This window comes from Cynocephalus volans, chromosome 10 (genome assembly GCF_027409185.1).
Source record: "Cynocephalus volans isolate mCynVol1 chromosome 10, mCynVol1.pri, whole genome shotgun sequence".
In the NCBI taxonomy this organism is placed as follows: Eukaryota; Metazoa; Chordata; class Mammalia; order Dermoptera; family Cynocephalidae; genus Cynocephalus; species Cynocephalus volans.
Window position 1 is genome coordinate 126486030 of NC_084469.1, and position 13967 is coordinate 126499996.

At 52.9% G+C, this 13967-nt stretch overlaps 1 protein-coding gene across 4 annotated transcripts; it reads left to right on the forward strand.

Annotated features, from left to right (window-relative positions):
• Positions 1-1552: 1552 nt before the first annotated feature.
• CLEC18C (C-type lectin domain family 18 member C) lies at positions 1553-13609 on the forward strand. 4 transcript variants are annotated; one of them, XM_063109374.1, is made up of 12 exons: positions 1553-1758; positions 2237-2328; positions 4314-4553; positions 8904-9001; positions 9433-9554; positions 9711-9818; positions 10369-10461; positions 10797-10903; positions 11502-11655; positions 11995-12091; positions 12626-12717; positions 13236-13371. In XM_063109374.1, the coding sequence occupies exons 1-12, from the start codon at positions 1629-1631 to the stop codon at positions 13271-13273; spliced, it is 1371 nt and encodes a 456-aa protein (XP_062965444.1). In that variant the 5' UTR covers positions 1553-1628; the 3' UTR covers positions 13274-13371. The 4 variants fall into 4 exon arrangements, with proteins under 4 accessions (XP_062965444.1, XP_062965445.1, XP_062965442.1 ...); XM_063109375.1 differs by having other exon boundaries at positions 11526-11655; XM_063109372.1 differs by lacking the exon at positions 12626-12717 and having other exon boundaries at positions 13236-13609.
• Positions 13610-13967: the final 358 nt, after the last annotated feature.

The following is a 13967-nucleotide window of genomic DNA, read 5'->3' on the forward strand; positions in this document are numbered from 1 at the left end:
CATATGTGAACCTACTTAGTGAGCTCTATAAAAAAGGTAGCTGTTAGGGGCTGACCCCGTGGCTCACTCAGCTGAGTGCGGCGCTGGGAGCGCAGCGGTGCTGGGAGCGCTGAGGCCCCGGGTTCGGATCCTATACAGGGATGGCCGGTGCACTCACTGGCTGAGTGCGGTGTGGGCGACACCACATCAAGGGTTGCGATCCCCTTACCGGTCACACACACACAAAAAAGGTAGCTGTTATTAAGTGTTGCTGGGGCCTGGAAGTGGTAAGTTTGAAGTTGCAGGTCATTGTTTAAGGGAGAAGAAACTTTTGAGGCCTGGGTATCATGAAGGGACACGCAGTCCCAGTCTGGCTTGGGGGGTCCTTGTAACTGGCATTGCCCCCACTCGCTGACACCCATGATACCCACAAACCATCAGTGTTTCCCCAAGGAAGCCAGGCCCACTTGACTCTCAGCAGAGTTTCCACGGAGTTGACACCCATGAGAGATGTCACAGTGACACCTTCAGAGGGCTCTGGCTCAGGGGTCAGGGGTCACCCAAACTCCAGAAGGAGGAAGTAGTTTACGAAGCTGTCCTTTGGGATGGCTGAATAAGCTCTGATCTGCCCTGAGAGGAGCATGGTCGTTTGGCTGTGTCCTGCAGGACGGCCTTCCCTTTTCTTTCTTTTTTTTTTTTTTTTTCAGACTTCTCTTTTCTAAGAACATGGGTCATGGTGCAGATCTGCTTCAACTTATTCTGGAGAGATTAAGCAGGCCTCAGCTGGGCCCTGGAAAGTCGTGGCAATTTGCTTTCCTCCTGCTACACTGCCTGTCTGTCTAGAGGCAGGCTTGTCCCCAGCAGGGCTCAGTCAGCCGAGGGCATCACGTGTTCCCCTGCCACCTGCCTGGCCCCCTCCTAGCCAGCAGTCACGTGGGTGAGGGTGGCAGGCACCAGGGCTGTGCCCAGCCCCCACACTGCCCAGACAGACTGTCCCAAGGCACCCTTCCTCCTGCAGGTGCAGCCCCAGCCAACTCCTCTAGGAGCCCACTGGTGGCATCTGGCTGGTGTGCGGTTACATACTGCCTATGTTTAATTCATGCCTAGGGGTTTGGACGAGCTTCCGAAGAAAGGAAAAAACTCCCCTGGGGTCTTGCCCCATTTCTACCTGCCCACTGGGAAAACAGCCGAGTCCCCAGCCTTGTCCCTAGACCTGGGGGCTGGGGAATGGAAGCAGCCGATGGGCTTGGAGGACACTGTCCCAGCCAGGACATGGCCATCGGTTGCTAATCTGCAGCCCTGGAATGTCTGAGGACCAATCGGCAGGGTCTCAGGGGCTCCCCGAGGGCGCTAATAATCCTGCAATGATTAGCAGGGGCCGCGGGGTCAGTGTGCACCGCTCTGCCTGCTGTCAGTGGGGCGGTTGGGCTGGCCAGGCCAGAGGCCGAGCAGAGAGGCATCCCGGGAGCTGTCTGTCTCTTGCATGCCAGCGCCGACGGGAGGCTGTTTGGACACACTGATTACTCACCAGCCTCCCCCTTTTGTCTGCCAGCCCAGCCTGACTCCTGGAGATTGTGAATAGCTCCGTCCAGCCTAGGAAACGAGCTGGACGGCCGAGCCAGGCCGTGTCTGGAGCGCCTGACGGGCTCATGCTGCAGCCAGAGCCCTCCCCAGGGCTTGGGGGCCGGGGTCGCCAGCCTGGCCTCCTGCCCGTGCTCCTGGCTCTCCTTGGCATCGCCTGGGCAGAGGTGCGGCTGCCCCAGCTGCAGGAGCCTGGAGGTAAGACAGAGGACAGAGGCAGACGAGCCATTGCGAACTCTGGTACGGGGCTTCTGGAAGCCTGAGCCCTGGACTGTGCTGATGGGATTTAATGAAGGACCCGCTGGGACAGTCCAAGGCCAAGATGGATGGATGCTGGGCCTGGGGAGGAAGAAAGATGAAGCGGGTGGGCCCAGGGTTGGGGTCAAGGGGCAATACTGAGCTGGCGCCTGCATCTAGGGTCCCAGGAGAGAGACTCAGGGGCCTGGCCCCCCGCACTCAGGCCCAGCGCTGCTGGATGCCGAGTTTCTCTTCTCCTCCCACTCCTTTCTCCATCTCTCAGTCTCCCCCATCTCTGTGTCCACGCCTCCCCCACACCCACCACCCTCCTCCTCTGCCATCTTAGATCTTGTTTCCTAAGGGTGGGGTTGCACTCGCATCTTGCCATGGGGACAGGCCCCAGATCCCCTGCAGCCTGACCTTCTCTCCCCACCCCCAGCCCTGAGCAAGAAGGAGAGTTTCTTGCTCCTGTCCCTGCACAATCGCCTGCGCAGCCAGGTCCACCCCCCTGCAGCCAACATGCAGAGAATGGTGAGTACCGCCGACCCAGGCTCCGAGGGGGCTCGGGCACCCCTCACCTGGGCAGGGTGGGAGGGACAGCCAGTCACCTTGCCTATTGGGGGGACTGTGGCCCTGGTTGCTGGCAGCTCTGCGCTTCCTTCTTCTCAGGGGCCCTCAGTGCAGGAGGTCAGGCCCCTTGGCTCACACTTTTCTGAAGGGCAGACCTTGGACACCTTCTTTGGCATCCCGTTGCCACGGAGACCAGGAAACATGGAAAGAACTGGGATCTCCTCCTCCAGAGAACAGGAGCTTCACAAAGGAGTTCAGCAAGATGGGAGGGGCGGAGGACAGGGAGGGAGATGTGTCCTGCTGGGCTGGGGCGGAGCCTGTGTGTGACCAGGACCTGATGCTACTTCACAGTTTATCTGGGTGACTAGGAGGGGCCTCTCCCCCGTGCTCTGTGCATTCCCTGTTCACATTTCACAGCAGGAGCCGGGCGGGAGTGGGGGGTATAGGGCGTCCCACCACCTCAATTGTGGCTGCAGGGTTGGGGCTGTCACTCTGGAGCTCGGATAATGCTGCCGCCACAGTCTGCGACCCCAGCAGTCCCAGCCCTTGTTAACAGTCCAGAGAGCAGAGGCGGGCCGGGTTCCCCGTGGCTGCTTCCCGTAAACTCCTCCAAGGCTGGCAGCCATGGTGGCGACCTTGAGAGCTTGGGGGTCAGTTTCCCAGGAGGTGGGGGTGGGGCGGGCAGGGGTCACTTCTCCCGCTTCCCTGCCCTGAGTGGCTCTGCCCCTTCCTTAGCCCAGGTCCTGGGTAGCCAGGGTCACTCCCAGCTGCCACACCTGGTGGTGGGGCTCCTGCCAGGGACCCTGCAGGCTTTGGTGGGACTGCTGAGATCAGCTGGTTGGCAGCTCATACCCTTTCCAGGGCCCTTTTGTCAAAGTCCTGGAAAACCACATTTCAAAAAAGGTATACATGGAGCCCACCACTCAGCCTCCTTTGCACTTTGGCCTGAGCACCCCTGCGGGCTTCTGGGGCTCCAGGTACCCCTTCTTTGTACCCAGTGGGGACTGGGGCCCTGGGGTGGAGCAGGCTGCTGAGGGGCACCTGGGAGACACCCCGGCTTTGGGCTCCTATAAACGTCTGCCCGAGGCGAGGCCTGCTGTGGTCAGCCCTGAGCCGGAACCTTCCTCCGGCATCCATTTAGTACCAGCAACAATCTTATCCTCTAGGCCCCTATCGTCCCCGTTTTACAGATGAGGACGATGGGTCTTGTGGAGATTAGGTGACTGCTGGAGGTCACACACTGGAATGAGGTGGCTGGGCTGAACCAAGGAATAGTGGGGGGAGCCCGAGGGGCAGCTCTGGGAGCCAAAGCGCCGAGGCCTGGGACCCTCTCATGCCCTTTGTTTCCCGCTGGCACCCGTTTACTCCAAGGCTGGGGTGAGGGGCCAGGGGAATAGGACAGAAGGCACGGCTGCTGGGGCTTTTTGTGTGGCAGGAGTGAAGCTTGGCCAGGTGGGAGCAGTGGGGCCTTTCTGACAATGGTGGGGGCCACTTTACCTGAAGGCCAACACAGAACCAGTCTCAAAGGCCCGGGCACTGCTTGGGGCTCATGGTGCCAGATGGGAAAAATGACAGCAGCAGCCCATCCCATTGCCCAGGCTGGCACTAGGCCCTGGGTACGGCTCCAAGTGCCCACGACAGGACTCGGGAGGTTGGAGGCTCAGTCCTGGGCAGAGCAGGTCTCCAGGTCAGGGCTCAGATGCCACCTGTGCTTGCGTGAAGAGCCCCTGGCAGGTCCTGCCGGACCCTTCCTGACCTGGGTGCAGAGAGGGAAACCAGCTCAGAGCGTCAGGAGGCCAAGCAGGACTCCTCATCCAGTGCTCTCTTCTGGGCACCAGCTGGCACCCCTAGATGCTCAGAGATGGCAGGGGAGTTGAATCATCAAGGCCTGGCCCCAAGGGCTCCTCTTTCCTCCGCTGATGCCTCTGTTTGTGCTGCCCCCCCAGGACTGGAGCGAGAGCCTGGCCCGACTGGCTCAAGCCAGGGCGGCCCTCTGTGGCGCCCCAGCCCCGAGCCTGGTGGCCGCCCCGCATCACACCCCACAAGTGGGCTGGAACGTGCAGGTGCTGCCCGTGGGCTTGGTGGCCTTTGACGAAGTGGTCAACCTGTGGTTCGCCGAGGGGCAGCGGTACAGCCACACAGCGGCCGAGTGTGCCCACAATGCCACCTGCACCCACTACACTCAGGTGAGTGTGTGGCGGGTCAGGCCAAGGTACCGGCTCCCAGGCCCCTGAGGTTGGCTGGGTCATTTCAGAAGAGACTATAGTTGGTCCTAAATTTGGGGATTCCTTTTCCTCCAGTTTGCTTAGTTTTATTTTTTTCAACTCTAAATATGAATAATTTCAAACATAAATTAAAAATGAGCTCCCTCTTACCCACTACCTAGGTTTAGTTTTCTAAACTAAAGCCCTTCTACTCCCTATTCCCCTCTGTCCCTCCATAGAGGGAAACTTCCTGACTCCTAAGCAAGTTTCCTTTTTTTCCCCCCTCATTCGACAAATATTTGTTGAGTGCATTTTCTACACCTGGCACTGTTTAGGTGCTAAGGTACAGCCCTGAAAAACACAAATGAAACCCCAAGCACGTTTTAATACCTTTACTACATGCGTAAGTGTTTTTATACCTTTTCTACTTGTGCAAGTGAGTTGTATGTTTTTAAGTCGTACACAAATGCTCCATGTGTCTCCTTTTGCAACTGTGTTGATCGCTCCAGACCACGTTTGTAAGATTCACTTCCATTGATCCACATGTGTATGGGTGACGCATGTTGACTGCTGTGTAGTAATTCACTGTGAACAAACTGCAGTTTACTCATTCAAAAGGTTATGGACAGGCATCTAGGTAATTTCTACTTTTCGGTTATTACAAGCCATACCACAACACACAAGTCCTAGTTCAGGTCCTATTGTGCATATGCATCCAGAGTTTCTCTAGGAGAGACTTGGGAGGGCTGGTCAAAGAGCACATGTGCCTGCAACTCGACAAAGCGATTGCACCAATTCTATAAACCAGTAAGTCCATTCCCATGCCCTCGGCGTTGTCAAGTGCCTTAATTTTTTGCCAAAATCAAAGATGTGAAAACCTTACCCTACTTTTAATTTTCATTTCCCTGCCTGTGAGACAGCGTATCTCCTGTTCTGTTAATTACTATTCTTATCCCTTGCCCATTTTTATAACATAGTTTGTCTTTTTCTTATTAATTTATAGCCATCCTTTCTGCATTCTTTACACTTTTTGTTGACTGTATGGGTTACAAATACTTTTTTCTAGCATATGGCTTGTCTTCTCTCTTTGTTTATGTTATTTTTATTGTATAGGAGATTTTAGTATTAATGTAAAGGCATTTTAAAGGCCTTTTTTCTTTATACTTCATCCTTTTCACTGATCATTTTTAAGAAATCATTTTCTACCCTATTATCAAAAAGATATTCATCCTACATTTTCTTCCAAAGTTTAAATATTTTTCTTTTCCATGTTGAAGTCATTTAGCCACTGGGAATTTTTGTGCGTGGTGTGACATAGCACTTAACTTTATCTTTTTCCATATGGGCACTTTTATTGAGTGTTGAGTCCTTTCCCCACTGATTCGTGATGCCACCAGAGTCATAGATCACATATCCATACAGGTCTGTGGCTGAGCTCTCTGTTCTGTCCTGTCGGTCTTTTCACTTATCCCTACACAAATCGTGTTTTCATTGTTAAGGCTTTATAAAAAGTTTTGACAGGACAATCCCCATATTATTATTATTTTTTTTTTTTTAAAGATGACTGGTAAGGGGATCTGAACCCTTGACCTTGGTGTTACCAACGCCATGCTCTAACCAAGTGAGCTATCTGGCCAGCCGCTCCATATTATTTTAAGCAAGTTTCAGATATCATATCATTTTTTCCATAAATAATTAAGCCTGTACTCTAAAAGATGGCTCTTTTTAAGAAACATAATCACAATACCAACTTTAATATATATTTTTAAATATTAACTTTTCCAGGGCTGGCTGGTTAGTTCAGTTGGTTAGAGCACAGCCTTAGAACACCAGGGTGAAGGGTTCAGATTCCCATGCCAGCTACCAAAAAAAAAGTTAAGCTGTGCTGTATTCCTACTCGCAGGGCTATAATTCAACTATGTACCATATGATAAACAGTTACTCAAGTGCTAAAATACCTATGTATTAGTAAATAGTTGCTACCCCAAATTCCCAGAACTAGCCTCTTCTCAGGGATGCCTTCGACCTCTTCCATAATCCAGAATCTGTTCTGACTAGTGAGCAACATGCCCTACTGGTTGTTAAATATTTAGGATGTCACCTACATGGCATGTCATGTGATGTGAAATAATGTGATGAGGAGTGTGTGTGAGAGAGAGAGAGAGAGAGAGAGAGAGAGAGAGAGAGTGTGTGTGTGTGTGTGTGTGGTGCTGTATTTTAAATTCATTGCTGGATTTGATTTGCTAAGTATTATTTAGAAGTGAAATTGACCTTTAATTTTCTTTTCTCATACTGCTCTTACCTGGGTTGTGGCAATGCTATAATGACCTCATGAAATGAGTTGGAATCTGCCTCTTTCTCTATTCTCTCAAATAATTTCTATGATATTTGCTATAACTGTCCTGTAAAACTATTTGGGCCTTGTTCTATTTTTTCTGTTTGTGTGTGTATGTGCATAGGTGAATGGATTTGTAACTACTAATTCAACTTTTGGTAATAGTCATAGGTCATTTCAGGTTTTCTATTTCTTCTTGAAACAGTTGTGATAAGTTCTATTTTCTAGGAAATTTTCCATTTTATGTTTTTCAATGTATTGGCTATAATTGTTCATTATTTAACAAAGATTTAAAACTAGAATTAAACAGATATTTTAAAAAATATTTACGGGCCGGCCCGTGGCTCACTTGAGAGGGCGTGGTGCTGACAACACCAAGTCAAGGGTTAAGATCCCCTTACCAGTCATCTTTTAAAAAAATTTAAAAATAAAAAATATTTACTGTCTATAGTTATGTCCTTTTTACATTCTCAATATGTTTACTTGTGCCTTCTCTTTTATTCTTTACCAATCTTCCCAGAGATTTGTCTATCTTATGAGTCTTTTCAATGAATCAGGTTTTGTTTCTGCTGTTTTTTCCTTATTCTTTTTTATGTTAATTTCTGCTCTTATTTTTATTATTTTTTCTTACTTTATTTAATTTACTATATTATTCTTTTTTATCTTGTTGATGTGGATTCTTAGCTCATTAATTTTGTCTTTTTTCATTTCTACTATATGCATTTAAGGCCACGAATTTCCCTCTACACTTCTATAGCTGCATGCCATAAATCTTGATATTTAGTGTTTTCATTGTATTGAGGGCTAAGTATTTTCTATTTCCAATCATGATGTTGTTTTTGATTTTGAAGTGTATGTTTAAATTTCCAAACTATGTTTCTTCTTTACTTACTTCTAATTATTTATTGCCTTGAATTCATAGAATGTGGCCTGCAGGATACTGACTGGTATTTGTTGAAACTTGCTTTGTGGTCTGGTGAGGAATAAATGTTTGCAAAAATTCCATACATTCCTAAAATGAATGCATATTCTTTATTTGTTGGATATACGTATATGACTACATGGTCACATCTCCTGGCCACAACCCAGTCTCATACTTGTCATTTTTAGTGGCTACTGGAAAGTTTGCTTGGCTATTCCTGTGTATTTATTATTTGTGCTGTTTCCAAGTTGTCACTGATTCTAAGACTTTAAATCTAAGTTTAAAGATTGTACTCATTAGCTTTTGCTGCATGAGCCACCACCCCCAAATTTAGCAGCTTACGATTCTGCAGGTGACCTTCGGGTTTGGGCTCAGCTGGGAGGGTCTCTGGTCTTGGCTGGGCCCATTACTGCAACTGCAATCAGCTAGTGTGTTGGCTGGGAGCCGGCTGTCCTGTCCAGAGTGGCCTCAAATGGCTCATTGCTGCCCTGCAAGGTCTTTCAGCCTCCAGCAGGCTATCCTGGCTTGTTCACATGGTGGCTGAGCACGGTTCTACAACAGGAAGTGGAAATTGTAAGATCTTTTGGGGCCTAGGTTCAAAGTTGGCTCAATATCACTTCTGCTGGATTCTGTTGGCCAACACAAGTCACAGGGCCACCCAGATTCAAGGGGTGGGGGAAAAAGACAGCTCCTGTTGCTGCAAAGAGCTGCAAAGTTATATTTAAAAGAGTGAGCTCTAGCAAGAAGCAAAGGGTTGTTGCCAGTTTTGCAACCTACCGTCAGCCCCTTGATGTCCAAGTCTTTCCTTTGCCACTCTCTCCATCCATCCACAATCTCCCCTCCCTTCAGGTATCTGCTACCCCTCCCCCCTCCACTGCTCCCACCCACCCTTATAGCCCTACCCAGCACAGCTGCTGCTCCTGAGGCCCCCAGAGAGGTGAGAGAGCTGTCTGCCCAGATTGCGGCAAAAGCTTTGTCCCCCAACCCCTCCCTGGTCATGTGTCGCCTATCTGCTGGCCCCCAGATTGGAGTGGGAGAGTCAGTGATAGGGTTTCTGAGCCACTGTCTCCCACAGCTCGTGTGGGCCACCTCGAGCCAGCTGGGTTGTGGGCGGCATCTGTGCTCCGTGGGCCAAACAGCGATGGAAGCCTTTGTCTGTGCCTACTCCCCCGGGTAAGCCTCACAAGGACCGTGGCTGTCCTGCCATCCCCTGCTGGGCTGTCTGGGGGACAGGGAGGGATACTTTCACCCAGGGTGAAACACCCGTCCACCCACCTGAAAGGCCTTCATCCCTTGGTCTGTACCCTTCGTGGGAGAGGGATAAGAGGGAATTGAGAATGTGCAGAAGATTCTGGCTATGCACGCATAATGCGGTTCTCTGCAGAGGCCCCCTTTCTGGAAGCATAACTGTGCCTTCAGGGAAGATGCCCAGAATTAGTTTGGCAGTCACCTTTTCTTTCCCAGGACATCTCCTTGTCTCATCCAGTTCCCTGATTCCTTGGCTGGGCCAGAGGATCTGAAGGGGTCAGTAGGGCAGGCACCAGGCCGACCCCTGCCTTGCCCAAGACCAGACCCTTCCAGACCTCTGGCACTTGCTCTCACAGAGGCAACTGGGAGGTAAACGGGAAGACAATCATCCCCTATAAGAAGGGTGCCTGGTGTTCGCTCTGCACAGCCAGCGTGTCGGGCTGCTTCAAAGCCTGGGACCATGCAGGGGGCCTCTGTGGTAAGTTCCCTGCCTCTTCCTGGGGCAGCAGGCACATGAGGGCTCAATCTGGTGATCCTGGGGTGGGTGGCAGCACCCTAAGTGGCTGTCCCGGATGCACCTGCCTGGCCTGCTAGAAGGGGACCTTTTCTCAGAGTTCCCTCCTCGTCGGACCAGAGGTTCCCAGGAACCCATGTCGCATGAGCTGCCGGAACCATGGACTTCTCAACATCAGCACCTGCCACTGCCGCTGTCCCCCTGGCTACACGGGCAGATATTGCCAAGGTGAGGGGTGAGGAGGGAGGCCGAGCCTGGATGTGCACACACTTGCTCTGGTGGTGTGTCCTGGGGCTGCTGCACTCACTGAGAGTGCTTGAAGGAGTCTCGCGTGTGTTAGGAGGTGCTGACCATGACTTGCTGAGTTTGCACACTGCATACATTCATTCAACAGCATTCATTGAGCACCAAATGTCTGCCTGACCCTGAGCCGTGCAGGGGATTCAGAGCGAATCAAATTTGGCCCCTTAAGCTCTGGGATGGTGGGAAGAGGATAGATAGAATTAGGAAGCAGAAGTGGATTCTTGTCTCACTATCCCCCCACCCCCATCCTGCTTTGTGACCATGAGCAGGTCCCAAACCCCAATTTGTTTCTCTCTACAATGGGGATCAAACCAAAGATGCCAAGGGTGACAGCAGCTGGAAGCCTTGATGGGCTCCATCTCTAGAGGGGTGTTCTTGCTACGGTTGCCAATCACGGATGTTCAAGGCCTGTGGGGGCAGCGCGGGGTCTAGGTGGCTGGGGCTGAGCGTTGTGCCCTCCGCCCCATCCTGGCAGTGCGGTGCAGCGTGCGGTGCGTGCACGGCCGCTTCCGGGAGGAGGAGTGCTCCTGCGTCTGCGACGTCGGCTATGGGGGAGCCCAGTGTGCCAGTGAGTCCCCCCGCTCCCGGGCCCCTCCCAAGACCCCCTTCATGGGTACTGGATCACTTGTACCAGCTCACAGGAGCCATCGTGTGCAACTCTTCCCAACTCCTCATCAAGGACACACTGATAGCCTGAAATTGGCCACAGTGGGGGTATTTACACCCCAGAAATTGGCAAATGCTACAAACCCGCACATCACTGACCCCCACTCATTCTCCAGCTTGGAGTGGGTGGCCAGAAGAAGGGGCACTTTGAGCTTAACTCCTTGGCAGGGCGGGAAAGAATGATGATTCTGAGAACCATACACACAAACTCAGGGTTTACCGATGCCCTGCCCCCAGCCAAGGTGCACTTTCCCTTCCACACCTGTGACCTGAAGATTGATGGAGACTGCTTCATGGTGTCTTCAGAGGCAGACACATATTACGGAGCCAAGATGAAATGCCAGGTGATGGTTGATCCCTGCCTTCCCAGGGACCCTCCCAGGGTCTCAAGTAAGGGACCCTGGACTGAGAATGTTCCTTCGACTTCTCTGGCCTCACTCTTTCCATTAGTATAAAGCACGGGTAAGACTCAGAGGCTTACAGAAGCCAGAAGGTCACTTAATGCCCTGAGGGACCCAGTGACCAGGCCCCCTCAACCTCCATCTAAGAGAGCTGTCCTGACAGCTCCAGCTGCTGGTGGCCACACAGGAATGCAAGTTCAGGGTGGCCAGAATTTGGGCTGTTTCAAGAGGGCCAGAAATCTAGATTTTCACTGGCATCTCTAGCCTTATTAATGTTGTCAGTCAATTCGAATGTATTTAAGACACTGTGCCCTTCCAAGGGCCGGACGCTGCCCAGGCCTGTGGGCTGCCTGTTGGGCCCTGTGCAGAGAAAGAAGCAGGCAGGGGAGCGCAAAAGGGACCCTACTCTTAGAGGTGGGAGGCTGTCGGCAAGGAGGTGGTGGTGACAGCCCAGCCAGCACACACATGTGACATCACACATGGTGATGTGGGGCAGCTGGATGGGCAGGAAGGGCTGGCCTGAGTTCTCGGGCCCTGCCAGTGTGATCCGGGGTGGCGGTTACAGAGAAAGGGCGGGGTGCTTGCCCGGATCGAGAGCCAGAAAGTGCAGGACATCCTCGCCTTCTACCTGGACCACCTGGAGACCACCAACGAGGTGACTGACAGTGACTTTGAGACCAGGAACTTCTGGATCGGTGAGTGCCTAGCCAGTTGGGGGGTGATGCCCTGCACTTCCCCAGGAACCCTAGGCTGTGACAGCCCAGAGCACCCTAGCAGACAGCAAGGGTATGGTGGGGGCTTGGAGCCCAGAATGGGGACAGTGGTCAGGCTGCCACCCTTCCCTGGGGAGAGGGCTAAAGGGAGGGGAGAGCCACCAGGGTGCCATAAGTGCTGGGAAGAGCGGTTAAGGGTTGGGGGCCAGAAAGACATCAGGTAGCAGGATCCTGGGCTTGGGGCTCTCCTACCAGAGTAACTGTGTTCTGGGGGACCCAGGGATCTGGGGTGGTGGGCTAGCTTTGGCTCCCCCCGCCCAGGGCTCACCTATAAGACATCCAAGGACTCCTTCCGCTGGACTACTGGGGAGCACCAGTCCTTCACCAGCTTTGCCTTCGGGCAGCCTGACAACCAGGGGTGAGTGTGGGATGCCCTCCTGTCCCCTTTCTCCTCTGGGTCAGCTTGGCTGAACCTTCACACTCCACTGAAGAAACTCCACCTGGCCTGCTGCCTTGGCAGAGCCTCAGAGGGTCTGGGCTTTACCTGGTGCCCAAGTGCCCAGAGAAGTCTAGGCACAGCTGATGCAGGCACAGTGCCAAAACGAGGGCACTGCTGCCAATCAGAGGCATGTCACATAAAAGAGAGGGAACCCAGGATGTTTCACCTGTCTATCTGTGCCCACTGTCCCCTCCATCTGTTATCCACTTACCCCTCCCTCCACCATCCCACCTGCCGTCTGCCCTGTCAACACGCTGACTCCGGAGCTCTCTAGCCATCCACCCCTAGTGTCGCTCATGCACACATCCACCCACCACCGCAGGGAGGGGGTTTGCCTAGACCTCCTGGCCTCCCTGAAGAGAGCTGCAGTGGTCTGGAGAGTAGGGATGGGGCTGTCCCAGACTCCTAATTTTACTCCCTGACCCTGGGCACACCGATGTCCTGGCCCGGCAGGTTTGGCAACTGTGTGGAGCTGCAGGCATCAGCCGCCTTCAACTGGAATGACCAACGCTGTAAAACCCGAAACCGTTACATCTGTCAGTTTGGTGAGGGCCCTCCCGAGGATCCCTTCCTCTGGTCCCTGTACCCCAGGTACTGCTGGCCCACTCTAGGCTGCTAGGATATCCAGGTTACAGGTCTAGAGAGTGTCTGAGCAGACAGGGCCACGGAGGACACCCTGCTCAGGGCCTTGTACCAGGCACCTGAGGTCCAGAGAGGACACTATGGGCCCAGCATCACACAGCAAGTCCACAGAGGCTAGGCTGGAACCACAGCCTGGTTAGGGATTTCTCTAAGGCCCATCTCCTCCTATCATGAAAGCTGCTACCTAGGGACCTGTTGGGTCCCACAGTGTCCCCTGATTCTCCAGAGCCCAGTGAACAGTGGTGGAAGGCAGAGGTGAAAACGTGGCCCAGCCCTGACTTCCAGCAGCACCTGCTAGAAGTGTCTGGAGCTCCATGTGGGACCATGGCCATGAATTCCTCTGGACCGAGTGCAGCAGGGTCCCTATCCCAGGACTGCCTGGGCTGCCACCAACCCCCACTCTGTTCTGCTTCCTTTTCAGCTCAGGAGCACATTTCCCAGTGGGACTCAGGGCCCTGAGGCCTGGCCAGGCAGCTCCCCTCCAGCCCCTGAATGCACCAGCCCTGCTTGCTTTTCTGCCCACCTTCTCGAACAATGGCCAGGCTAGGACCACATGCCCAACATCCAAAGCATCTCAGACCTTATACATACAGGAAGTTGGACAGAGGGTGGCACCGAGGCCAGTGGGGGATGGCAAGGAATGCTAGAGGACCTGGGGCCCCTTAGCCTGCTTTTGATTGGGAATATGGGCTTCAATTAGGCACCCAAGCAGAAGACAGAGCCAGCAGTCAGACCGCTCTCCTCCATATGGCCAAACCCCTGGGGCAGCTGGCGCTTTCCCACTGGATGCACCCACAAAGGATTAAACTAAGTTATGAATCACTTGGACCTGCCAATGTTTGTTTTGAAGGGGAATTCGGACGACCCAGATTCCCGGAGTGATCCTGGGAAGGCCAGAGGGTTCCCGAGGTTTCACTGCTGGTTGCCTCCTACCCACCGAGTCCCTTTCTTGCTCACCTCGTGACCCAGGCCACCCTCTGGTTTTCAGACTCCTCAGTAAGGTGGAAGATCAAAGGCTCTGCAGCTCCCAGGGCTGGGCCCCAAGCAGACAGGGTAGAAACTACTCTAAAGGTCTGAAAACGGGGGGCGGGGGGGGGAGTGTTTCACATACCTGGGCTGATGGTACAATCAGAACCCGTATAGTCCCACTCGT

What these genes read in the sequence shown, in the direction of transcription:
- CLEC18C (XM_063109372.1), top strand. Translation starts at nt 1,629, where the DNA reads ATGCTGCAGCCAGAGCCCTCCCCAGGGCTTGGGGGCCGGGGTCGCCAG. An exon ending in CCAGCTGCAGGAGCCTGGAG is followed by an intron (nt 1,759 to 2,236) that starts GTAAGACAGAGG and finishes CCCCACCCCCAG; the next exon opens with CCCTGAGCAAGAAGGAGAGT. An exon ending in GAGCCAAGATGAAATGCCAG is followed by an intron (nt 10,904 to 11,501) that starts GTGATGGTTGAT and finishes GGGCCCTGCCAG; the next exon opens with TGTGATCCGGGGTGGCGGTT.